The following is a 21,359-nucleotide window of genomic DNA, read 5'->3' as shown; positions in this document are numbered from 1 at the left end:
GGAGGAGAAAAAAAAAATCCACCCTTCCAAAAAAGTATTGGATGTCTTGAGGAATGCAGTCAGCCCCCTGGGAAAGTACATATCTGTGAGGCGGTCCCTGCCCGCCGCTTGCACTCCGCCGGCGCCCGGTCCCGCACGGATCAGCCCCGCTCCTGGCAGCTCCGCCGCTCCCTCGGGGGCCGTGGCTGGGTCTTGGACTCGGGACTGTCCCGCAGCTTTTCAAGTTTTGCTTTCGGGTGCAGTTCGCGCGGGGTCGCGCCCTAGCCCACCGCCGCCATGGATGCCATCAAGAAGAAGATGCAGATGCTGAAGCTGGACAAGGAGAATGCCTTGGACAGAGCTGAGCAAGCCGAAGCTGACAAGAAGGCAGCAGAGGAGAGAAGCAAGCAGGTCTGCACCAATTGCTCGGGCCTGGCCAGCGCCGGGGCACAAGTCTTTCCAGACTATTTCTCTCTTTTTTTTTTGTTTCCCCTCCCCCCTGGGTACTTTCTCCTATTCCTCCTCCTCTCTGCGGAACTGGTTGAACTTTTCTTAAGGCAGAGCTTTACCCTGGCAGCCCCTGGCTGGAGGTTTCCGGCGGCCCGGCAGGGGGTCATTCTCCCCGCCCCCTGCACCCCAGCTGGGGAGCAGGGCCCTGGGGCAGCCGCGTGTCCTGTACCTTTGTCACAGAGGCACCGCTGGGAGAGGCTGCCTCCAGCACCTGGCTAGCAATGGACAGAGGTGCTGAGATTTGGCAAGGGATACTTAAAAGATGTGTTTGCCCCCTCCAGCACCACCCAGCAGACTGATGCCAGCTGCTCTCCTCCCCCTTCCAGATGTGTGTCCCATTTTTCTGGCTTCTTCAGCCCCCCTCCTTTACACCCAGGGCTTTATTCATCTGGGGGAGGGCAACACATTGGTTGCACGTTTCTGGGAGATCCTGAAGGAGGAGGGAGGAAGGGAGAGGGATTTAAAAATCAATTTCCCACTTTTCTAAGCCCAAGGAGAAACATATTTGTGCGTTGTATTTCCTCTTGTGCACCTAGCTAGAGGATGACATTGTGCAATTGGAAAAGCAATTGCATGTGACGGAGGATAAAAGGGACCAAGTGCTGGAAGAGCTACACAAGTCTGAGGATAGCCTCCTCTCCGCAGAGGAGAATGCTGCCAAGGTATTGTGCCCTTGTCGCAAGCAAAGATAATCTAACTGTCTCTCCTTCTCTCTCTCTCTGTCTGTCCTTTCCTGTCTCTTCTGCACTTGCACTTCTCCCTTTGCACGATCACGTTGCCTGCTGCACCTTTTCCTGCCCGCCCTCCCCTCTGCACCACTTTCCACCCGTATCACAGCTGGAGGACGAGCTGGTGGCTCTACAAAAGAAGCTGAAGGGCACTGAGGATGAACTGGACAAATACTCCGAGTCCCTTAAAGATGCCCAGGAAAAGTTGGAACTGGCTGACAAAAAGGCCACAGATGTAAGTTACCCCCATCCCTTTCACCACCACCCCAGTAAAGAGACCCCATGCTCCCTCTGCACAGGACAGCCAGGACTCCTACCAAGCGGTGCTCCAAAGCTTTGCTGGTGGCTGGAGTCCAGGCATCTCCTGGGCAGGGAAGTGGGAAACACAGCACTGCCTCCTTGCATGAGGTTTGCACACTGTCAGAGGCATTTGACTGGGTTTCTGCTCACTCAACATGTGCTTTTCGTGTGTATTTGTGGCTGTAGATGGGAAACTGAAGAAAGGGTGGATTGTCTGTTCAGGTGATGGGGAGAATGGCTCAGGCTGGAACAATCTTGATACTGATGATCTTGAATCTTGATAGTGAAGCAGAATCAGAAAGTTAATAGCAATTAGATACAGGAGAGGCAGATCCAGAAGAGCAAGGGCTGCTAGTTTTTTCTTTGGGAGAGCTGTTCCTAGACATGCACGCATTAGAAGTGCTGCCAGATCCTAGTTGGCTCACCCAGATCTCTTCTAGGGTTGGTTGGTCGGTTTTTTTACCCTGGAAATCACTGAAACTGTTTAATTTGTCAAAGGAAGGTTCAGTCTTATGTGAGAGAAAATCGTCCGGAAGATGATACTTGCTAAGTTTGCAGTTCAGAGGACAGACATCCTGGGAGCAAGCTGGGAGATATATATAGCTCACCACTTTATATGGTAATAATGCAAGAGCTTGTGCTTCTCCCAGGCCCTCATCCCACCCACCTGTCTGCCCCTGACATGCAGTTAATGTATTGCATGCATGGAACCATACAAGTTTATTGTTTCTGCAGGTAAAGTCCAGATCTTTGCGGCTAATGCTGTACAATCCCATTCTCCCTGAGTAAATCTCGGGTCTGAATTGCAGGATTAGGTGAAACCACAGTATTTCCAAAGCAATGACTGTCCTTTTCCTATAACTCAGCTTAAAAAAGTTAACCTCAAAGCCACAATAAAAAGAGGAGTTGCCACAGAAGAAGCAAGCAAAATATTTCAGGGTGAGAGAGGAGACTTTTAAACGTTATAAAAAACCAACTTTTTATGAAAGATGACATTTTTTAATCTTATTTAACTTCTAAAATGGACAAAGGATTAAAACAAAGATTTAACTTCATTATGGGAGTTAAGTTGTATCGCTTTGAAAAAGAACTGGAGAAGGTAACAAACCTAAGTGTGCACAGGAACAGGAGAGAGGGGCTGTGTGTATAATGTGGATCAGATGTCTGTCTTCTGTGTATGGCTGCAGAGATGAGAGGCAGCTTCTAGCAGGACGTTTATTTAACTTGTTCAAAGAAACCGCATATAGATCCAGGGGAGATATTCCTTATAAGGAAAAGTATGCAGACTATTTGGAAATAGCTCGCCTAGGATGAAGGCAGGAGAAATGCTACTAGATTCCCCTTTTGAAATGAAAGGTCTTCCTAACCAATCCCAATGCCATTTTCCTTTGCTGGAAAACAGTGTTTGAAAGCTAGTTGAAGGCAATTGTATTTGCAGTCATCCCTCAGGCAGAGGGGAGGCAAGTGTCTGGCTTCTTTTCATCAAGGCAAATGCTGTATTTAATAGTATGCATGGAATATGTCTGACATGTTAAGGATGTGTTTCTTTTTTGGCAATGCAGAGTATCTTTGAGGCATTGCAGTTGACCCGGTATTTGTCCTACTAGTTTGGATAGTTCCAAGCCTTAGGAAAGACACGGGCAGGGTAGGGAGTGCCAGCTCCCTGGCATGGACTCGCCTTACAGAGGGGGATGAGGAAACCTTCCCTCGCCGGTGTTACTCACTTTGAAAAAGCCAGGCACATCCCGAGTCCCAGCGTCACCTCACCTGGGAGGGGGCAGCCGCAGCCCCTCTCCCCTCCCCGTGTCTCAGGAGCTAGGCCAAGTGCAGCAGCCGCTGCCGGGGCCAGGTTTCAGGCTGTCGTTTTCCTGCGCTCATCCTGGGGCTGTTGAGGAGAAAAACCGAGTCCCGGGCCCGCGGGAGCCCGTGCGCGCTGCGCCGCCAGGGGGCGATGCCGCCCCAGTGCACCCACCTGGCGGCGGCCCCGCCCGGCCCCGCAGCCCGGCTCGGCCCCGCCGCAGAGCCCTCTCCCGGCCCCGCAGCCCGACCCGGCCCCGCAGCCCGGCCCGGCCCCGCAGCCCGGCCCTCTCCGGGCCCGGCCCTGCAGCCCGGCCCCTCACCGCGGCCTGCCTCTCCGCCCGCCCCGCCGGTGCGCCGCTCCCAGCTCCGTGCCGGCAGCCCCGCCCCGGTGCGCGGTGCGTTGCGGCGCGGGGGGACTTCCGGGGCTGGGGCAGGCGGAGGGAGGAGGTGCAGGCCGGGCAAGGCGCGGGTATGGCGGCGATGAGCTCGCTGGAGGCCGTGAGGAGGAAGATCCGGAGCCTGCAGGAGCAGGCGGACGCCGCCGAGGAGCGGGCGGGCCGGCTGCAGCGGGAGGTGGACCAGGAGCGGGCCCTGCGGGAGGAGGTAGGACAGGGCCACCCGCACAGCCCAGCCCGGCTGCCGCGGCCCGGTGGGAGCGGGCGTGGGTCGCGGGGCGCGGCTTGACCCTCGCCGCTCTCCGACTGGCGGGTCCGGCGCCTGTTACTTCGGCCCGTCGCCGACAAAATGGTTACCTGCCGGCCCTGCGGCTCCGGCCTCTCCGCCCCCGGGCTGAGCCGCTGTGCCCGGCGGGCGGGCCCGCGGGGGGGCTCCGGGTGCGGCCCTGGGCCTGCGGCGCTGCTCGGGGCGCGGGGCAGACTAAGCTGCGGGGCCGAAGTAGACCGCAGTATGTCTGGCCAACAGCAAAACGCTGAACTGGATTGAGGTTGAGTTTAGGCGAGGTGTTTGATATGGGGTGCTTTGTGTTCGGTTCTAAGCAAACTTTTATGGTTTTGTCGGGTGATTTTTGTGTCAGTTGTCTGATTGTCCCATCCAAACGAGTTCAGTGGTGGGAAGGCAGTACCTAGGACTGAACCCGAGATGGCCACGTCAGAGGACTTGCCACAGTACCTGAAAATGCCACAACGATGTTATCATATTGTCCCTGTTGCTATACATCAGTAGTATGCTTAGCTTGTCACAACTCCTGAGATGGGAAGGGAAAAGCAGACATGGTTTTAGGCAGAGAGAAGATAGATGTGAATGGCGTAGACTCATGTAACATAGAGGTGTAGTTATGGGTGGCAGTTATGGCAAAAAAAATGATAGGGCTGCTGTTTGCTTTGCCACTGACCTTGGGGAATTGTAGCAGCTGTATCTTTGTGTTTCCTGCTATAAAGTGTGTAGCGTCCTCAGCGGCGACTTTCGCGTCTTCGGTGGTTGCATAAAAGTGGCACAAAAGAACAGATTTCTTATTTATGTAGTTTATTACAATAGAAAAAGTGCTGAGTATTTGGTTTCCTTACAAAATTGAGTTTTCTTCATGTTCTGGGTAGCAAGTTCAAAGGAAGAGCCTTTTGATTACATGCAGGTGATCTTCACAAGGAGCGAAATATGGCTTCTTATGCTTGTGTAACTACTGCATTCTTGCAGATCACTTCACATATCCATTTTTTCCAGTGAGGAATCATGTCACAGGCATTAACATGTTTCATAAGGCTTTCTGCTTTTCAAAAAAACCAACAACCTGTACTAATTTTCTAAGCATTTTGGAGTACAGGACACCCAATTTTCCTACTTCAAATAACATATATTCTAAACAACATTAAGGGTTTTCCATTAAAATGAGAATATTTGCTGTTAACCTTTTGTGGCAGATTGAATCATGTTGGAGGAGCTAGTACAGTTTGCTGGTGAAGTCTTCCTATTGGAGCTCAGCCACGTTGCTATAAGGCTTATGATCCTAAAGGTTAAATGTTTGTCTCTTCCTTGGAGTTGGTTTATGATGTGGAATTCTGCGGTACATTTGCATGGTATTTAAAGTTTTGTATGGAGGGGTCAGTGCTGGGGTGAATAAAGGCAGAAACTTGAGCTCACAGGCACAAGTAGAGCTGTGCCTCTGCTGTAGTGCTAGTTGTATGTAGGTTTTTTTATTGTCACAGCTGTATTTCTGCATGCTTGAGGAGGGAGGCCTCAAGAACGTTGCAGCAAGCAAGCTGAGGTGTGAATCTGACCCTTCCTTTAGTGTAATGCTTTACATGTGTAACATGTGACCAGCTAGGGTTGTTTGGGGTGGGTTTTTTTTATTTCCTGTGCAAGGTACAGATAGGCAAACAGTGAAAAAGCTAAAGCTGTGGTCAAAACCTATCACAGCTTACAGCTTTAGATTCTTAAACCAAATTGTCACAAGTTTCAAGGCTGTGAATAGCAGCCATTGCTTCAAAAACAATCTTCTGATTTGAGTGCGTCCATCTCAAGGGTCTGTTGACAATCACATTTTCAGAACATGTTTTTCTTTCCTTCTGGCAAACAAAATCTCCCTTACAACAGTAATAATTAACACCCAGTGGTGACTTATCCATGTCATTGCTCACTGTAAAAATATGTGGTGTATAAGTGCTGTGGCAAAAACACAGAAGTTTATGTTAGTCTATTAGCTGTGGGAGTGCCCCTTAATGTCATTGGGGTTTTTTCCTTCCTTACCATATAAGGAGAGAAGTCCTGCTCTGCAAAAGAATAACTTGGGCCATATAAGGCTGGTTGGTCAACCCTTAGTGAGTTACTGGAGCAGGAAGTAAAGACTGAACTTTAACCACCCTGTGTTTTCTAAGCATATTGTATACTCTTATCATTATGAGGAGTCTTGACATGATAATAATTAACTTGTAGTGTTAGAAATTTCCCAAAGGGAACTTTTCTGAAAGGTTATTTTCTTTCTCAAATAAGAATGTTCAGATTATTACTTTTTAAAGCCAGAAGTCTGAAAATACAGGTTTGAAGTACTATTTCTTGATTACGTAGCTCAAGATTTTATATTGGTCTTAATATGGATCTGTAAGAACAAAACCTCATCTGCTCTTGGTTCCACATGTTCACTGCCAGTACTCATTAATGTTCAGGTATATATTTGCTTTCCTGTTTAGGTGTTAGTTCCAATTATTCTAGTGGGGCAATGTTACTGTTACGCCAAAGGTTGCTTTGCTTGTCTGGTGTGTAACTTATTCTGACTTGTGTTATGTACAACAAACTTTCAGCTGTGGCCAGCTGTATCCAGCTGCCTCTGATTAGTACAAGCAACTAATAAGTTCCTTAATCTTTTAATTAAAGTCCCAAACCCATACTTTTGGTATCTACTTTTAATAGAGGGTGGTTCTCCCCTGCCCCAACTAGACATCATGGGAAATTCAGATGTTTACTTCCCCAAATCTGTCCAGATCGTTTTCGGTACTAATGAAGAGTAACTGTTTGGGGTTTTTTTGAGTAATTAGCTTCTTAGAATAATAACCTTTGTATATTTTGCACTTAATACCCTTTTGAAAGACATAAACTTGAATGATGAGATTACTACGAGGAGGCTGTTATAGAACTTATATTGCATCTTAAGTGTAGGTTTGTGAACATCAGAAGTAAAAGCTTGTAATGATAAGAGGCAGAGGAGTTGCAAGTGTTATACAGATTAAGGGAACAGGTAGTGCAAGAGAGGCAAATCTGGGGCAAGCTTGGGGGTGGCAGTATGGAGGGAAAAAACCCAAGTTGTTTTAGGCGATTGTTGCATGTAGTAGGGCCCTTGTGAGATGCAGGCTCTGCTGGTGCCTTCCTTGTCATCTCTTGCATAGCTTGCCTGTAAGCAAAACTTGTGGATATTCAGGCATTTCTTGAATGTTCTCGTGCTCTCTCTGTATCAGCTGTCTCATTGCAAATGCTGACCTAAGTGTATTTTTACATGTTTACACTGAGTCCTTCTTATGGAACTCAAGAAAATACTGGAATGGTTCTTATCAAAATATGGCAAAAGGTCATAAATAAAGGATTTGGGATAACATGGAAGAATGGGGTAATTGGTTTCATTTAAAAAAAAAAGGGGGGGGATAGTGTAATTGGTTAATGTTGGCTAATACAATAACAGAAAATATTTGGAGTATGATGCATAATTCTTCCATTGCCATTCTTTCTGTACAGATTGTACAGTCCTTAATGTGCTTCATTTAAAGAAAACATTAATCACTTTTTCCTCTGTTAAGAAATAACTTCACAATTCAGTGAGCCAGGTACATCTCTGTGTATGGGCGTTTTAGTGGATGAAGCCAGAAATTACTGAGGTGCTGTTAAATGGCACTAGCAGGTATGTGGGCTAATCTTTTGGAAGAGGTCATGTGTGTCTTGTCAATTAATTTCTATTTTTCCTCTGCTTAGGCTGAGAGCGAAGTAGCTTCTCTGAACAGACGCATCCAGCTGGTTGAGGAAGAGTTGGATCGGGCTCAGGAGCGCTTGGCTACTGCCCTGCAGAAGCTGGAGGAGGCTGAGAAGGCTGCAGATGAGAGTGAGAGGTGGGTGGGGCCACTCTCGAGTGGATCATTACCCCTATGACAAAGATTATAATTGCCAGGGTGTGGGTCAGGGAAATAAATTAAACCACTCCTATGTCTCTGAAAATGTGTAATCCACTCTTCCTTTGCCTACATGGACCTCAGTTACAGCTTGTCTATAGGGATGTCCAGAATGTGTAGGTTTGAATTATTTTTTGTCTCGGTTGTAAAGATAAGATGTGAGTGAGGTAGGGCTTTTGATTTATCATCCCACGTCCTGAGAAAACTGCTTGGCCCAGTCCAGACTTCTCTATATGGATGACAACTTTTTGAAGATGATGTGTACTGTTGTGCTGTCAGGTGATTCTTGATTTCATTGTGGACAGAAAATTTCACATGAAGAACAGGACAGTAATGATGCAGCTTGTTGAAAAAAACAAACACCCAAGACTTGCAGTGTAATGTGAAAGGCTTAGGAGAATTTGGGTCAGTGTTTCCTGTTGTGAAGGAGTTAAATTTTGTTTATGCAGAGCACAGCAAGCTTCAGTGCTCTAGGGCTCTGACATGGCAAACTCATGGGAATTTGTGTAGCCCATAAACATAATGCCTGTCAGTCCTGCAGGATCTGTAACATGGTGTTTCATGGCAAATGTAAAAGCACAGATGTCTTCAGTCATCTTACTGGGTCATCAGAAGCAAGACCCTTTCTTTGTCTTTTTATAAGACTAGTTTTCCTACAATTTAAAACAAAAAAAGAATAGTACAGCTGAGCTATGACAAGAGCTAAACAAAATAAATTTTCTTTCTTCCTGTGATGTGCTTCTTTCCTTTAAACTTCTGAAGTGTGAATGCTCAGGACTGGATCTATGATGTGAAGAATCAAGTATCTGACATGCTTCATTCACCTTGATACACCTGTCTGAAAGTTGCACTCCAGTAGTAGTAGAGCTGGAGATAAAGTGGCAAGCCCTGAGCCTCACATTTCCTGTTTGTCATGTCTTTCAGAGGAATGAAGGTCATTGAAAATAGAGCCCAGAAGGATGAAGAGAAGATGGAAATCCAAGAGATCCAGCTTAAAGAAGCTAAGCACATTGCTGAAGAGGCTGACCGCAAGTATGAAGAGGTCAGTTCTTGAGTACAGGTTTTCTGTTACTAAAGCCCTTTAAGCTCTGCCTATAATTTTTTTTTTCTTTTTTCTCTTTGCCTTTTAAGTTTAAAAGATCACAAATGGCACTCTTTGCAGCTGTGGAAGGAAGAATAGGCACCCAGATACCTCAGGGGACAAAATGCAAAGTGGCAGGAGATCTGCACTCAGATCTTCGCACTAGAAGGGCTGAAAGTATTCTTTGGCCTTGTAGGTAGAAAAATATTTTCAAGTTGCCTTTTGCTGGCTGAAAGGAGAGGTGTTGAAAAATATCAGATAACAAAGGCTCGAATAATGAAGATGTCACATAACCGAAATAACACATAGACCAAAAGACAGGAAGAGGCCCACATTCCTGCTTTGTAGGTTTCAGGGACAGGTGACGTGCTGCAGCAGCTTAAAATCCCTGATTGTAATTTGCCTTTTCCTGTAGGTGGCTCGTAAGCTTGTGATCATAGAGAGTGACCTGGAGAGGGCTGAAGAACGTGCTGAACTATCAGAAAGGTAAGTGTTGAACTGCCCCGAGATGTGTGTGAGATGCTACAAGACAACTGTAACAGCATGAAACATTGGCAGTACACTGTGTGTTCAGCTCAAAGCTATGTTTGGCTCATTTACTCTACTGGTTGAAATAAATGATCAACGCCAAAGTAAATGTTCGTATGTGTGTGCGCGTGTGTTTTGTCACTGCATGCTGTACCTGCACACTGATTTTGTGAATGGCTTTTGTGCATTTCATGTGTTCACTAACAGCCAAGTCCGACAGCTGGAAGAACAGTTAAGAATAATGGATCAAACCTTGAAAGCATTAATGGCTGCAGAGGATAAGGTACTGATACTAATAAAGAGTTTTTAGGTTTAACTGCAACCCAAGCCTTTCAGCTTCCATAGCTGGTTAGCTCACTCAGTAGTAACAAATAGGTGCTCACTATGCTCTTTATTCTTTTTGCATCTTGCTTTGGTGGTTTTCTTTGGTCTCTTTTTTGTTTATTTATTCATTTTTACCTTTAAAACTGATCTCTTGTGCAGCCAAAAAGAAGCTGAACTGTCTCATGTGTAAATAGTAAGCCAAAGACTGTAGGTAATTTCTGTCTAGTCATCTTAATGTACACTTGACAAGGAATTTGACATCGTAAAGAGTTGGTTTCAATCTGTGAGTCTGTGACAGATTCAGCTGCTTTTGAGGCATTCTTTTGCTCTGTAATTGTTTTCATTTTTCTCTATCTTTTCCCCCTATTTTCTCCTGATTCTTTTGCTTGACTGAATCTTCCATCCGCCCCTTTCCTGCCTTCCTTCCGAAATAACAGCAAATGTGCTGAGCTTGAAGAGGAGTTGAAAACTGTGACCAACAACCTGAAGTCGCTGGAGGCTCAGGCCGAGAAGGTAGGCTAGAGACTTATGTGAGAATGTGTCCCTTCCGTTGTCATCTGGATTGGCCTGTGGGGTTTTTTTGTAAGCTCATCAATATGCAGTATTTCAGCAAAGCCATTGTCAGTATGAGCATTTGGACTTACTACTCAATTCATTTTTGACTCTAATCAGAACCTAGCCTTCCTTCTAGTTCCAGATAGGTTAGTTTTATTTGACCACATGTTCTGTTAAGTAGTCGGACAGGATTAAAAATTATTTATAGAATGTCCCTCAAAATGACGCTTGTGTGCCAAGTTTAAATTTCTCCAGATGCCACTCCTCTTTAAAACTGTAGTGCTAATTTCAATTCAGAAGTTCCTATCATGTAGCACTGGCATGTAACTTATGGGAATTTTGATCCTTGTAATAAGCTGTGTATTATCACAGTCTGGTAAGTGGAATTAATGTATTTATATCCATAATAATTTCTTGTTTATGGATGGTCCATTAGAAGAGAGTCTCAAATATGTTTGGTTTTTTCGTATATTTAGAACACCTGGTCTGATATCAGTGATTCTCTTTCAAATTACAGTACTCGCAGAAAGAAGACAAATATGAAGAGGAGATTAAAGTCCTGACTGACAAACTGAAGGAGGTAAAATTAGAGCTGCTGTTTACAACAGATCTTCCAATGCAACTTGGAGTCTTAATATAAGCACTACTTTGATGTTGTAAAAATGACCACATCATTTTGGAGAGTTGAAATGTCTCCCCTAAAAATTAGTATTACCTAATTTGTCTTCTCTCATTGTACTTTTATCCACCTTTAAGTTGGTGCTTCTTGATTCGTAAATACTACATGTGTGTTTCCTAAAGTAGTGCTTTTATGTCTTGATTGCAGGCTGAGACTCGTGCTGAATTTGCTGAGAGGTCAGTAACCAAGCTGGAGAAGAGCATTGATGACCTAGAAGGTATGAGTTTTGTTTTTCTCACTTACTGTACAAATACAGATCTTTTATTCTCCCATTGTTTTTTTTCAGTACCCACTTCTACTCACCTGACTTGTCATACTTATAGAAATGGTTCTGCCTAAAGAGTAAAATACACAAAAGGTGTCCAGTTGACATGAATTGATAATGTCAGTGCTTCAGATGAACAGTGTTTTGCTCCTGCCTGTTCCTTTTTCTGTCATGTTCTAAAGACTCCTTTCATTTTTTTGCTTTATACTTTTCTACTTGTAGGAATATAAATGTATAGGGTAAGTTACTAGATCATTAATATTTTCATCATTGTCTCACTGAAAAGCTGACGAAGAGCTGTGTTATTTTTGTAATAATTAGGAATGTAGCAAGTTAACCTAATTTATTACTTTGATACAGTGTGGGTCAGGGCTGGCATTTTGTGACATACACCAGTTGCTGTTTTTCAGTAAAGCAAATGGGTTGTGTACATAGTCAGGAGGACAGTTTCTTTAACCTCAGAGAGTTGGTTTTAAGGTTTTGATAAATCTTTCAGAACTGCAGTGGTATAGCAGAATATGCTTTTTCTCCCTCCGGTGAAAGTAATTCAGTAGTGCTTTGTAATTAAAAGTTATATGGAATTTACTGTTTAGATGCATTACAGTAAGTCTAGGATTTTGAGAAGCTTGATTGCTTGGCATGGCAGGCTGACTTCTGCATAAACAGTATGAAGTATGTAGGTAGCTGCTGAAAATTTATGATCACTGACTTAGGAAGGAAGCAGACAAGTAAGACAAGTATTTAGAAGGAGCAAAAATCTCTGTAAGAAACTGAATTTATGACATCATATGAATCGGAGTGGTTTAAAAAACCAAAGTGGTAGAAAATAAACCGTAGCATCCTCCTTGAGCCCCATTTTTTGATCTGTGCTCCCTAGCTCCTGTATGTCCTCCTAATGTGCACTAAAACAAAAATTGAGGGCATCCAGACATGGATCTTGCTTCCCTTACACGCTTTTTTCCCTTTGTCTTCTCTATATCACACTTTGCCCAACTGGGAGTGCAGTTAATGAACTTGTCACATCAAACTATTTACTGTTGGGTTTTTTACATTATTCTTTGCTAATTTTGTAAATTTGGTTTTGTGTTTTTGTCTGTTGCAACATCTCTTTTCTGTGCACTCTTCCCTTTCCGCACGGCTTCTGGATGGTATCCCATGCTACCACCTTCACCTTCCATCCTGTGATCCCACTCCATTTCCTTGCACACCTCTGCCTTCCCCTGGGGGAATATTAGATGAGCTATATGCTCAGAAACTGAAGTACAAAGCCATCAGCGAGGAGCTGGACCACGCTCTCAATGATATGACTTCCATGTAAATGTCTTCCCAGCTTGTGCCTGCGCCTGCTTCCCTGCCCTCATTGATTGTGCAATTCCAGCCTTGTGAAATTACACTCCCTGTGTGGTGGGAGACACATTTCTTTAGCCAGACTAGGTGTACAAAATACCATGAACAATTTCTTTACCGTGGCAGAGTGTGGGTGAGTGTTTTGCCTAGCCTGGTAAATACTCATGGTGATTTTGTAAGCTGCCTAATAAGCTCGTGTTCACTTTTTCAATCCCTATCTGCAATCCCTGTGTCTTGTGGTTGCTCTTTGTGGCTCTGTGTTTATTCTTTCAGTTTACCTCTGTTCAAGCATTGACTACCAGGCCCATTATGCTCCGTTTGCCAAAGAAAGTTGCCTCAATACATTTGCATTCAGAACATTCTTCTGTTGGCACAGTTTTTGTCTGGCAAACTTCTTAACAAAAGTTTCAAAGAACTTTAGGTTTAGCTGTATTCTCTATTGATGGCAGTGGAAAGTCTTTATCTGGATTTCCTTAACTGCTCTGAAAATTTCAGCTGTGATCACTAAATTACAAATGTGGAAATTAATTTAAAATACTTTTGTCATTTAAACCCATTAAAAAATTACATTTGAATTCTAGGTTGCTTCTGCGTATTTTGTGGAGGGTAGTAGTAATTTAATTTGTGTGTACCAAGACTGGGGTGATACCCACGTCAGTTGTGAGGAGTATGTTAAGCAGCATGAAAGCAGAAGAGTGACCAATTACAGGGAGTGACTGGTCCATGCAGTGTTTGACGCAAACTGACTCTTCTTCCATCAAGCTAGAAATCTGAACAGAGGTTGGCTATGCTAAATCCATCTTCCCATGCTCATACCTTTCACTTGCATGAACCCTGCACAGTTGACATGGGAAAGAGGAAGAGCTGTGACTCTCCAAGTGCTTGTGAGCTGTGATGTGCAGTCCCAGCATTTCTTTTTGGAAGTTAGCATGCTTTCAGCAAAGAGTAAGCCTTGCTCAGACCTTGAAATGTATTTTGGTGCACCCATATTTAAAATGTTTTTTCTTTGCTTTTTTGTTTTTATCCCTATATCTGTTCATTACTTACCTCTCTCTATCCCACCTTTCAAATAGGTGTCTAAAGTCTGCTCTGTATGCCTTGGAGTTTTTCTGTATTTCTTTTTTTTATTTCCCCCATAGCATAAGCTTTTGCTCAATGGCTTATCAAGTAAATGGATTTCTTTTTCTCCTCCTCCTCAGCATTTCTTCTATTTTGTGTATTTCTAAATGGAAAACAAGACTTTAAAATGTGTTCTGCTGGCACATGAGGACATTACTATGGTGTTCCAATCCCAGCATGGTGTGGTGTTTCTCTAGTAGTCATCTTGGCATGCTGAGCTGTGCTGTGCTGTTGCTGCTTTTTTTGGAAGTCTTTACTGCACCTTTTTTATTTTCTACCTTATCTCACTTTTTCTTTTCATGCAGATAATTTTCTTTGCTTCAATTCTCCAAAGACATCTTCATCGGGTTGGATAAAACATCTTTCCAAGCTTTGGATGTTTCATGGGCTCATTGTCCTGTCTTCTAGCTTAGTTGACTCTATTCCTCTAGCACCTGTCTCAGAACATGCTCTCTTTGTGCTCTGCTGTACAGAAACTCTACATCTCTCAATGTAAAATAAACATCCCAGCTGTATTCCTTTTGCTATTCCCTTGCCTTTTATTTATTTAAATACCTATATAAGTTATTAATAAAAATGGCTTTTCTTCTGTTAGGGATTTAATTTTTTTTGGTGTTTTCGTTTTTTTCCTGCGAACACTTTTGCTTGAATTTTGACAATGCGAAGCCAGTGACATCAGTTTATGGGATGAGAATTCTAGTCTTGGTATTTTGAGGTCAGAACTGACCAGTTTATGGTCTTAGTTTTTCTCAAATTCTGATGCAGATAGAATGACAGATTTTTTATTTTGTTATTGTTAGACTAAAATCTGCAAGGACACAATTCCTTGGGGTCATGGGAGTGTGGTTGAGAGAGTAGTTAAGTCCTTGACACGTATTTTTCACTTTAAAGTCTGAAATTTTATACCCTAGCTTGATGCTGAAGACTTTCTGTCTTTATATGAATGTGTTAACAATTTGAGATAGATTTAATGGGGCAATATAAAGAAACCTTAATTTATTTTTTTCACCCAAAAATAGTCCTTTAAATGTCTTGCAAAAACGTTTTCTCCTCTTTAACACCCTGGTTGCTTGCTAACTTCAGGCTTGGTTTGAGTTTTTACAATATACTTCTCTTGAGTGGCATGATAGTATTGGAAGTTCAGCAGAGAGGTTTCAGTAGCTTTCCACTTATACTTCTGAAACTTAGAAGAGTTTCAGAACTGGAGTAGGAAAATTCTCATCATTACCATAAATATGAAATGATTCTGCTGCAAGGTGGAACATGCAGACTTTGGTTCACGTTAAAGTGAATCAGTTTAACCTAGACTGGTTTCTGATTATGCCTCTCACTGCATATATTGCTGAAGTTCCTAAACAGCTAAATAAACTCACCATAGTGTAGCTGAGTTTTAGTTTTTTAGCTTGTAGAATAATGTAAATGTCAATTTCTTGTTCAACAGGGCAGTCTAGGCTAGATTTTCTCCCCAAAACCTGATTGCCAAATAAGGCTTGCAGGTGCCTGCATCTTCTTCCTCCCGGCCATCCTCAGATAACTGTTTCATCATAGCCTTTCATCCCAAGACACATGTCCTTATGTTACTGGCTATGGGGAGAAGCCCAAGCACAGGGACATGTATCAGCAATCACAGATAGTTCAGGTAATGAAGTTCAATAACTTACTACTCATCAATCAAGATACAGTAAGTAGGTATTGCAACTGAAGGGTGCAGTGTTGAGTGTGGAGGTTAATGCAACATAACGGGTGACCATTTGTGAAATGACTGAGGTGTTTCACATCACAAACATAAGAGTTATGGGGAGTGGGGTTGGCTGTCACTTGGCAGCTGAGCCAGAGTAATTTACGCTACAACTCCAACCCCTTCATCTATTGTGTATTTTGGTTTATTGTGTCAGCAATGTTGTTGTTCCCCCTCAATTCCTTGCAGTACTGTTGTTTTTTAAGAGAAGTGAAAAAAACAAAATCCAATGCAGGTACCTGGTAATTTTTAGCACAATAGATTTGAACATCTGTGTTTATATCTTCCCTCTTCAAACACACACAGTCAGCTCTCTGCACTGCAAGGTGATGAATTGCTGGACAAAGTACTGGACAAAGTACTGGAAAAGGGCAATGCAATGCAGGTACCCAGGTAGCTGCATACAGAATTCCTAGCTGGCCTTGATCTCCATGCAGATGGTGTGGTTTCTCACTGCAGTATGTTTCAGCATTCTTTAGGGTCTGGCCAGGTGTGTGTAGCTGGTCATGTACATGCAGCTTGTTGGCAGGAGTGCAGGGCTGGCTCTGATGTCTCAGTTGTCTGGGCTCTTTGCTGTGCTGAGCCTGAGCCTCCCTGGGGCTGCAGCAGAGCTGGGACTCCTGTTTGGCCTAGGGTGGCTGCCTGCTGAGACAGCCCTCAGCTCTGTCAAGGCTCTACCTGGGGGTAATCAAGGGCTGACTGTAGACTTGGTAAATGCTTGCCATGCTTTACCTGGGGATTTTAGATGTTGAGAAGTACTGTAGAACTCTGGCTTAATTAAAAAGAGCATTTTTCTATGATACTCTGTGATGATCAAGTTCTTTGTTCAAATTATGTTGTCATGTTTGAATAACAACTAAATACATTCTGCCAAACAAAGTGCAGTTTTAGGTACTCTGAGGTTTTGATGGCTTTTTTTCATGTAGATGTGACATTATCCTGATAAGAGAAACAAGACCCAGGTGTTAGCAGTCCAGGATCAGACCTCTGAAATGTGCCCTGATTTTACTGAGCTGCTTGTTGGGGTTTAGGCTGGGGAGGAAGCTGTGAAGAGATGCCACTCACTGTACAAGTATGTCCTACAGGCCAGCTCTCTGGACAGCTTTGCCATTGCTGTCTCCAGAGCCTGCAGGGAAAGAGAGTTTCTGTGGAAGCTGTTAGGAAGCTTGTGGAAAAGAATCAGAAACAGTCATTTCCTGTAGGGGAATAATCTGGGATCAAGAGGTCAGGAGTGTGCAGTTTGAATCTAGGCTATTGAGAAGAATATGGACAATTTGAGAAAACCATACAGTAAAAAACCATGATGGAACGTTCTTTCACTCTGCAGAACAATTCTCACTGTCACAGCATAGCTGAGGCTGTTCTCTTTAACCGTGAACCATACTTTTCGTGCTTCCATTTCATTTTCACTGACTGTATGAGTTTGTTTTCATATGAAAAGAAACAACTGGGCAAGTTAAAGCTGTCGAAGTGTGTTGATACCAGTAACAGAAACATGTTTCCCTACTAAAAATACCATTTCAGCTGTCAGGTAGTTGAGTCAGACCTCATAGTAGTTGGCTACTGGCATCTCTCCTCACCCTGGTTGTGACACAATTGCTTTCCCTCCACTGACAGATGAGATTCCACTGTAGCTTAAATAGCTTACAAAGAAGAACAGGACTTGTAAAATAAATCTTCCACACACCCTACATAAAGACTAAAGCAGGAGTTGTTTTTTTCAGGAACATACCTGCAGTTGTTCCATTTCTATTCCAATTTACCTGTCTGACAGCTCTTCCCTGCAGATGTCTTAGCCAGTTCTTCATAGGTTATAATAGCTATTCCTTGGATTAGCTATTTAATTCCTAGAGTTCTAGAAACAAAGGTAAAATATTTCTGTTTGTTACTGAACTGTCTGTGGTGTGACCAGTTTCTTTATTAACTTATTTAACTGTTTTCTCTGTCTAATCTGTCTTCGTTCTGCCTCTTTTTTCCCTTCTAACCTGCTTGCTGCCTGTACAGACCAACTCTACCAGCAACTTGAGCAAAACAGTCGCCTAACTAATGAACTAAAGCTGGCATTGAATGAGGATTAAACTTTAGTGTGGCTATATTGTTAACTTGTTTAAAAACTGCTTCTTCCAAATTTCCTTAAGAATGAATCAGTAAATATAGAAATAAGCAAGAAACCCTGAAATATGTTTTTTTCAGGCTGTTGATTCTGTGGTAAATTAATGAATGAAATTCTCACTTTCTCTTGGAAAAATATGAAAATGCTTCTTCTGGATGAGGCTTTTCATTGTCTTGTATGCACACCTACTTTGGAGGAGCAACAAGCTCTTTGGCTGTGCAATAGCTCCTTTCCACTTCAGTGAACAGCTACAGCATTTATCTAGCAGTATCCGAAAGTAACAGCCTGAGACACACTCAGTTTACCAACCACCAGGAATCAGCCCTGAGATTTTGACTAGAATGTGGACAGACAAAAAATGTTCACCAGGGTTCATATTTCCATCTTTTAGAACCAACATAAAGGATACTTACAGCTGTTCTGTTATCTGGAGACTTTAATGCAATAATTTTGCATTACTGTGAATTGGGCTTGTATTTTACTTAAAAAAAACAGCAATCAAACAACAAAACACAAAAAAAACCCAAACAAAAACAAACAAAACCAACAAAACAAAACAAAAACCACAATCAAAAAACAAACAAACACACTAGGAATGGGAGCTCCATCTGAAAATACACGGTCAGTTTAAAGGTATGGTTGCATTAGTATGAAGTTACTGTTACTGGATTCTGGTAGGCTGCAGCTCTAGAACGTTGTGCTCATTTATTGTATGAAATAAATGTGTTGAATGACTCTCCTATAAAAGTGTGCATGCAACATAAAGCTACTAACTTTGATTTAATTTGTTTTCTAGAAGAAATATTTCTTAACGGTCACTTCACTGAAGAAATCAGTTTTAATTTTTTTGTTCTTTGCAAGTTCTGAGTGAAATGGAACTTCAAAGTATGGATCTGCAAAGAACTTAATTGTTTTATTTATTGTTTTATTAAAAAAAAAGAAAAAGAAAAAAAAACACTCATCCATCACTCCACATTCCTATAAGCAGAAAGCTTCCAGAACATGCAAGAATCACATCTCTGTTGGCAGTGCATTTTCTTAACAAATGCAGCTGTAAACAGTACTGAACTTGCATTACTTGCTATTTGCTTTATGAATGTGGAATTGCCCTGGTTGTGTTGTCTGGGGACATTGGTTTTTATGAGCATGCACATTTCCTTACTTCCTAAACCCTGCTGCAATAGAAATGATGATTGCATGCCTTCATGTGCTGAGAATCAGTGCCTCCAAAGAACTGCTATTCATGTTTTAATTTTCTAATCCCACCACAGAGAAAGTGGCGCATGCCAAAGAAGAAAACCTTAGTATGCATCAGATGCTGGATCAGACTTTACTGGAGTTAAACAACATGTGAAAACCTTCTTAGCAGCAACCACATTATTTGTTTCATTATTTTTACACCTGCTTGCCGTGAAACCCCATAAATGTCTTTTGTTTTTTTTTTTAGTTTCACTACAGTCACAAGAACATCTGCTAAATTACCAGGCAGGGGTCAGGGAAACACCAAAATGGGCAAGCCATATGCGGGTTAAGCTACATTACATTATGGTTTAAATGTGCCATTTCCCAACAAAAAATGTTACCTACACTTTGTAGAGAGTTCAGCAATTCAGTATGCTTAGTCTTCTGAAGAATCCTGGCTGTGGCAGAAAGTATCCCACCTCAAGTGCCAACTACAGTTTTTAACAAGAATGATTCGTGTTCAAGAGAGATCAGGTGGAAATGGTGCTATTTTGAACAAAAGGCTCTGCTGAAGTCTTTTGTTTGATACCAGACAAGTCAGGAGTTGTCCACCACAGTAATTTATTTTTATCAGAATTACACTGATCCGTGAGGATTTGGTCTTTCTGTGCCTTCTAATTCGATAAAACGAAGGTATTCAAGCAACAGAGAGAAGTGAAGGCTTCTGGAGGTTTTAAATTGTGTTTTTGCAACTCAATACAGAGTGTAGGTCAGCATTTCACCTTGAGTATTCATTCAATTGTATTTTTCATGTTGAAATGAAAGATTCAATAAATTCAGGAGAAAACACAAATTCGGAAGAGATTGTTTAAAACCTATTTTATTTGTGTGGATTTGGGGGAGGGGGAGGAATTTATAAACCGATATTCGCCTCACTTTTTTTTCACACTTTCTTTGAGCAGTTTTAAAAGTATACCTGTATGTAAACATTGTATAATGATATGGAATAAAATGCACATTTTAGGACATTTTTTAAATTTTGCTCTCCTGTGATTTGTTTTTGTCACATTAGCTTTCTGTGTATCTCAGTGACACGTGCAGTGGGTCTCGCTTGGATCCACTGTTAACACACTGGCTCTCAGTCTCTGCTGTGCTGTTAGGCTGATGTATAAAAAATGCAGTGGTTTGGACTGATGCGGATCTGCAGCTGCTGAGAGGGGCCCTTGGGGGCCCATATTGCAGGAGCCTGTCCCATCACTTGATTTTATTCCCAGGTGGGTGAAGAATGCAAACTATCCCCTAATGGATGATAGAGCTTTCAAAAAATTACTCATTGTTGACCAAGGCTTTTCAGTAAGAGCACTGCAGACCTCCCACAGATTTCCATAGGAAATGAGCCGTAGAGGCCATGCTTTTGGAAACACTGCCATGTATTTGTATATCTTACATGTTCATATGTGTTCATTTACTTCAATACCGTGATAAACCTTCCAAAATGATGTGTCAAGTTCATGAGAAACCCTGTAATCCAACTTTTCACTACTGGTTAATTTCTAAATTTATAGATAGCTTTATTTTATGTTTGAGGTCTGTCAATTACTAACTTCAGAACTTCAAAAATAATTCTTATTCCTCCTTCTTCTCTAGTATGTTGCTGAAGGCTGATGCTGTCCATCCTTCTAGCAGCAAGGGGCTCAGCAGGAGACAGAGCTAGATAACATTCCAGATCATCAATCTCCATTAGTGGACCCTTAGCAAGCAAATGAAAACAAGTGACTTTCTCAGCAGCTGGTGTAGTGGTGAAAGGGTAAAGTAATACATAATAATTTCAGATTAAATGGGAGTTGTAGAGGGAAGATGTACTGATGTGAGACTCTGGCTTTTTTTGACTGCGTTATAAAGGGGTGAACTTTAGTAACATTTCCAGCTTTTGCATAGTTTGTTGGCTGCTGCCAAGTCATCCTGAATGGTAAGGATGAGATCCCTGGCTTCATATTTCCCTTTGTTTTTGGGAAGGAAAGTACATGTTACAGGGCTTCTACAGTGCCTTAAGCTTGTACTGGAGGCCAACAGTCTAAAGCTCCAAATAACAGCTAGGCAGAGGTAAGTTATTCTGTCTTTCTCCTTCCTTGGCACAAAGATGAAGTGTCAGTTAATTAGGCTCTAATCCTTGCGCTTGTGGCTTTGAGTGACACTGCCAGAGTCAGTAGGGCAGCTTCCAGTAGGAAGTGCTGTGCTGGGTAGTAATTTGTAGGGCAGGGCCCAAGGCCACCCAGAGGCTGTGCTGGGAGCCCAGTAGAGGAGCTCCTGGCACTTGGCCATAAGTCTTACACAGCTGAGTGTGCTGCCTGCTCCACTGGGTTGCTTTTATGGTCCCGTGGTCTGTGCTTGGGTCTTTAACAATGTGTCTGAGTGAGGTCAGACGCTTTGCTGCTTAAAATTGCTTTTCAGGAGCCCACAAACTGCCTTGTGGTTTGGGGAATCTGAATTCACCTCTCTGTGTAAGG

At 42.8% G+C, this 21,359-nt stretch overlaps 1 protein-coding gene across 4 annotated transcripts; it reads left to right on the top strand.

The window, feature by feature from the left end:
- Positions 1 to 59: 59 nt before the first annotated feature.
- On the top strand, positions 60 to 19,889 carry TPM1 (tropomyosin 1). 4 transcript variants are annotated; one of them, XR_007890486.1, is made up of 10 exons: positions 60 to 390; positions 1,327 to 1,452; positions 7,728 to 7,861; positions 8,846 to 8,963; positions 9,418 to 9,488; positions 10,292 to 10,367; positions 10,927 to 10,989; positions 11,236 to 11,305; positions 12,589 to 12,833; positions 14,125 to 14,334. XR_007890486.1 is itself a non-coding variant. In XM_051628913.1 (10 exons), the coding sequence occupies exons 1-10, from the start codon at positions 277 to 279 to the stop codon at positions 14,126 to 14,128; spliced, it is 855 nt and encodes a 284-aa protein (XP_051484873.1). In that variant the 5' UTR covers positions 60 to 276; the 3' UTR covers positions 14,129 to 14,422. The 4 variants fall into 4 exon arrangements, 3 of the variants coding, with proteins under 3 accessions (XP_051484873.1, XP_051484874.1, XP_051484875.1); XM_051628913.1 differs by having other exon boundaries at positions 12,589 to 12,667; positions 14,125 to 14,422; XM_051628914.1 differs by lacking the exons at positions 12,589 to 12,833; positions 14,125 to 14,334 and adding an exon at positions 18,942 to 19,889.
- Positions 19,890 to 21,359: the final 1,470 nt, after the last annotated feature.

This window comes from Apus apus, chromosome 10 (assembly GCF_020740795.1).
Source record: "Apus apus isolate bApuApu2 chromosome 10, bApuApu2.pri.cur, whole genome shotgun sequence".
Lineage (NCBI taxonomy): Eukaryota > Metazoa > Chordata > Aves > Apodiformes > Apodidae > Apus > Apus apus.
Note: the sequence above shows the minus strand (reverse complement) of the source record. Positions and strands in the feature narration are given on the sequence as shown.

Excerpts from the sequence above, each read along its gene's own strand:
- TPM1 (XM_051628915.1), top strand. The coding sequence starts at position 277 with ATGGATGCCATCAAGAAGAAGATGCAGATGCTGAAGCTGGACAAGGAG. Across the intron at positions 391-1,326 it reads CAGAGGAGAGAAGCAAGCAG|CTGGAGGACGAGCTGGTGGC; the intron begins GTCTGCACCAAT and ends CCCGTATCACAG. Across the intron at positions 10,368-10,926 it reads TGGAGGCTCAGGCCGAGAAG|TACTCGCAGAAAGAAGACAA; the intron begins GTAGGCTAGAGA and ends TTCAAATTACAG.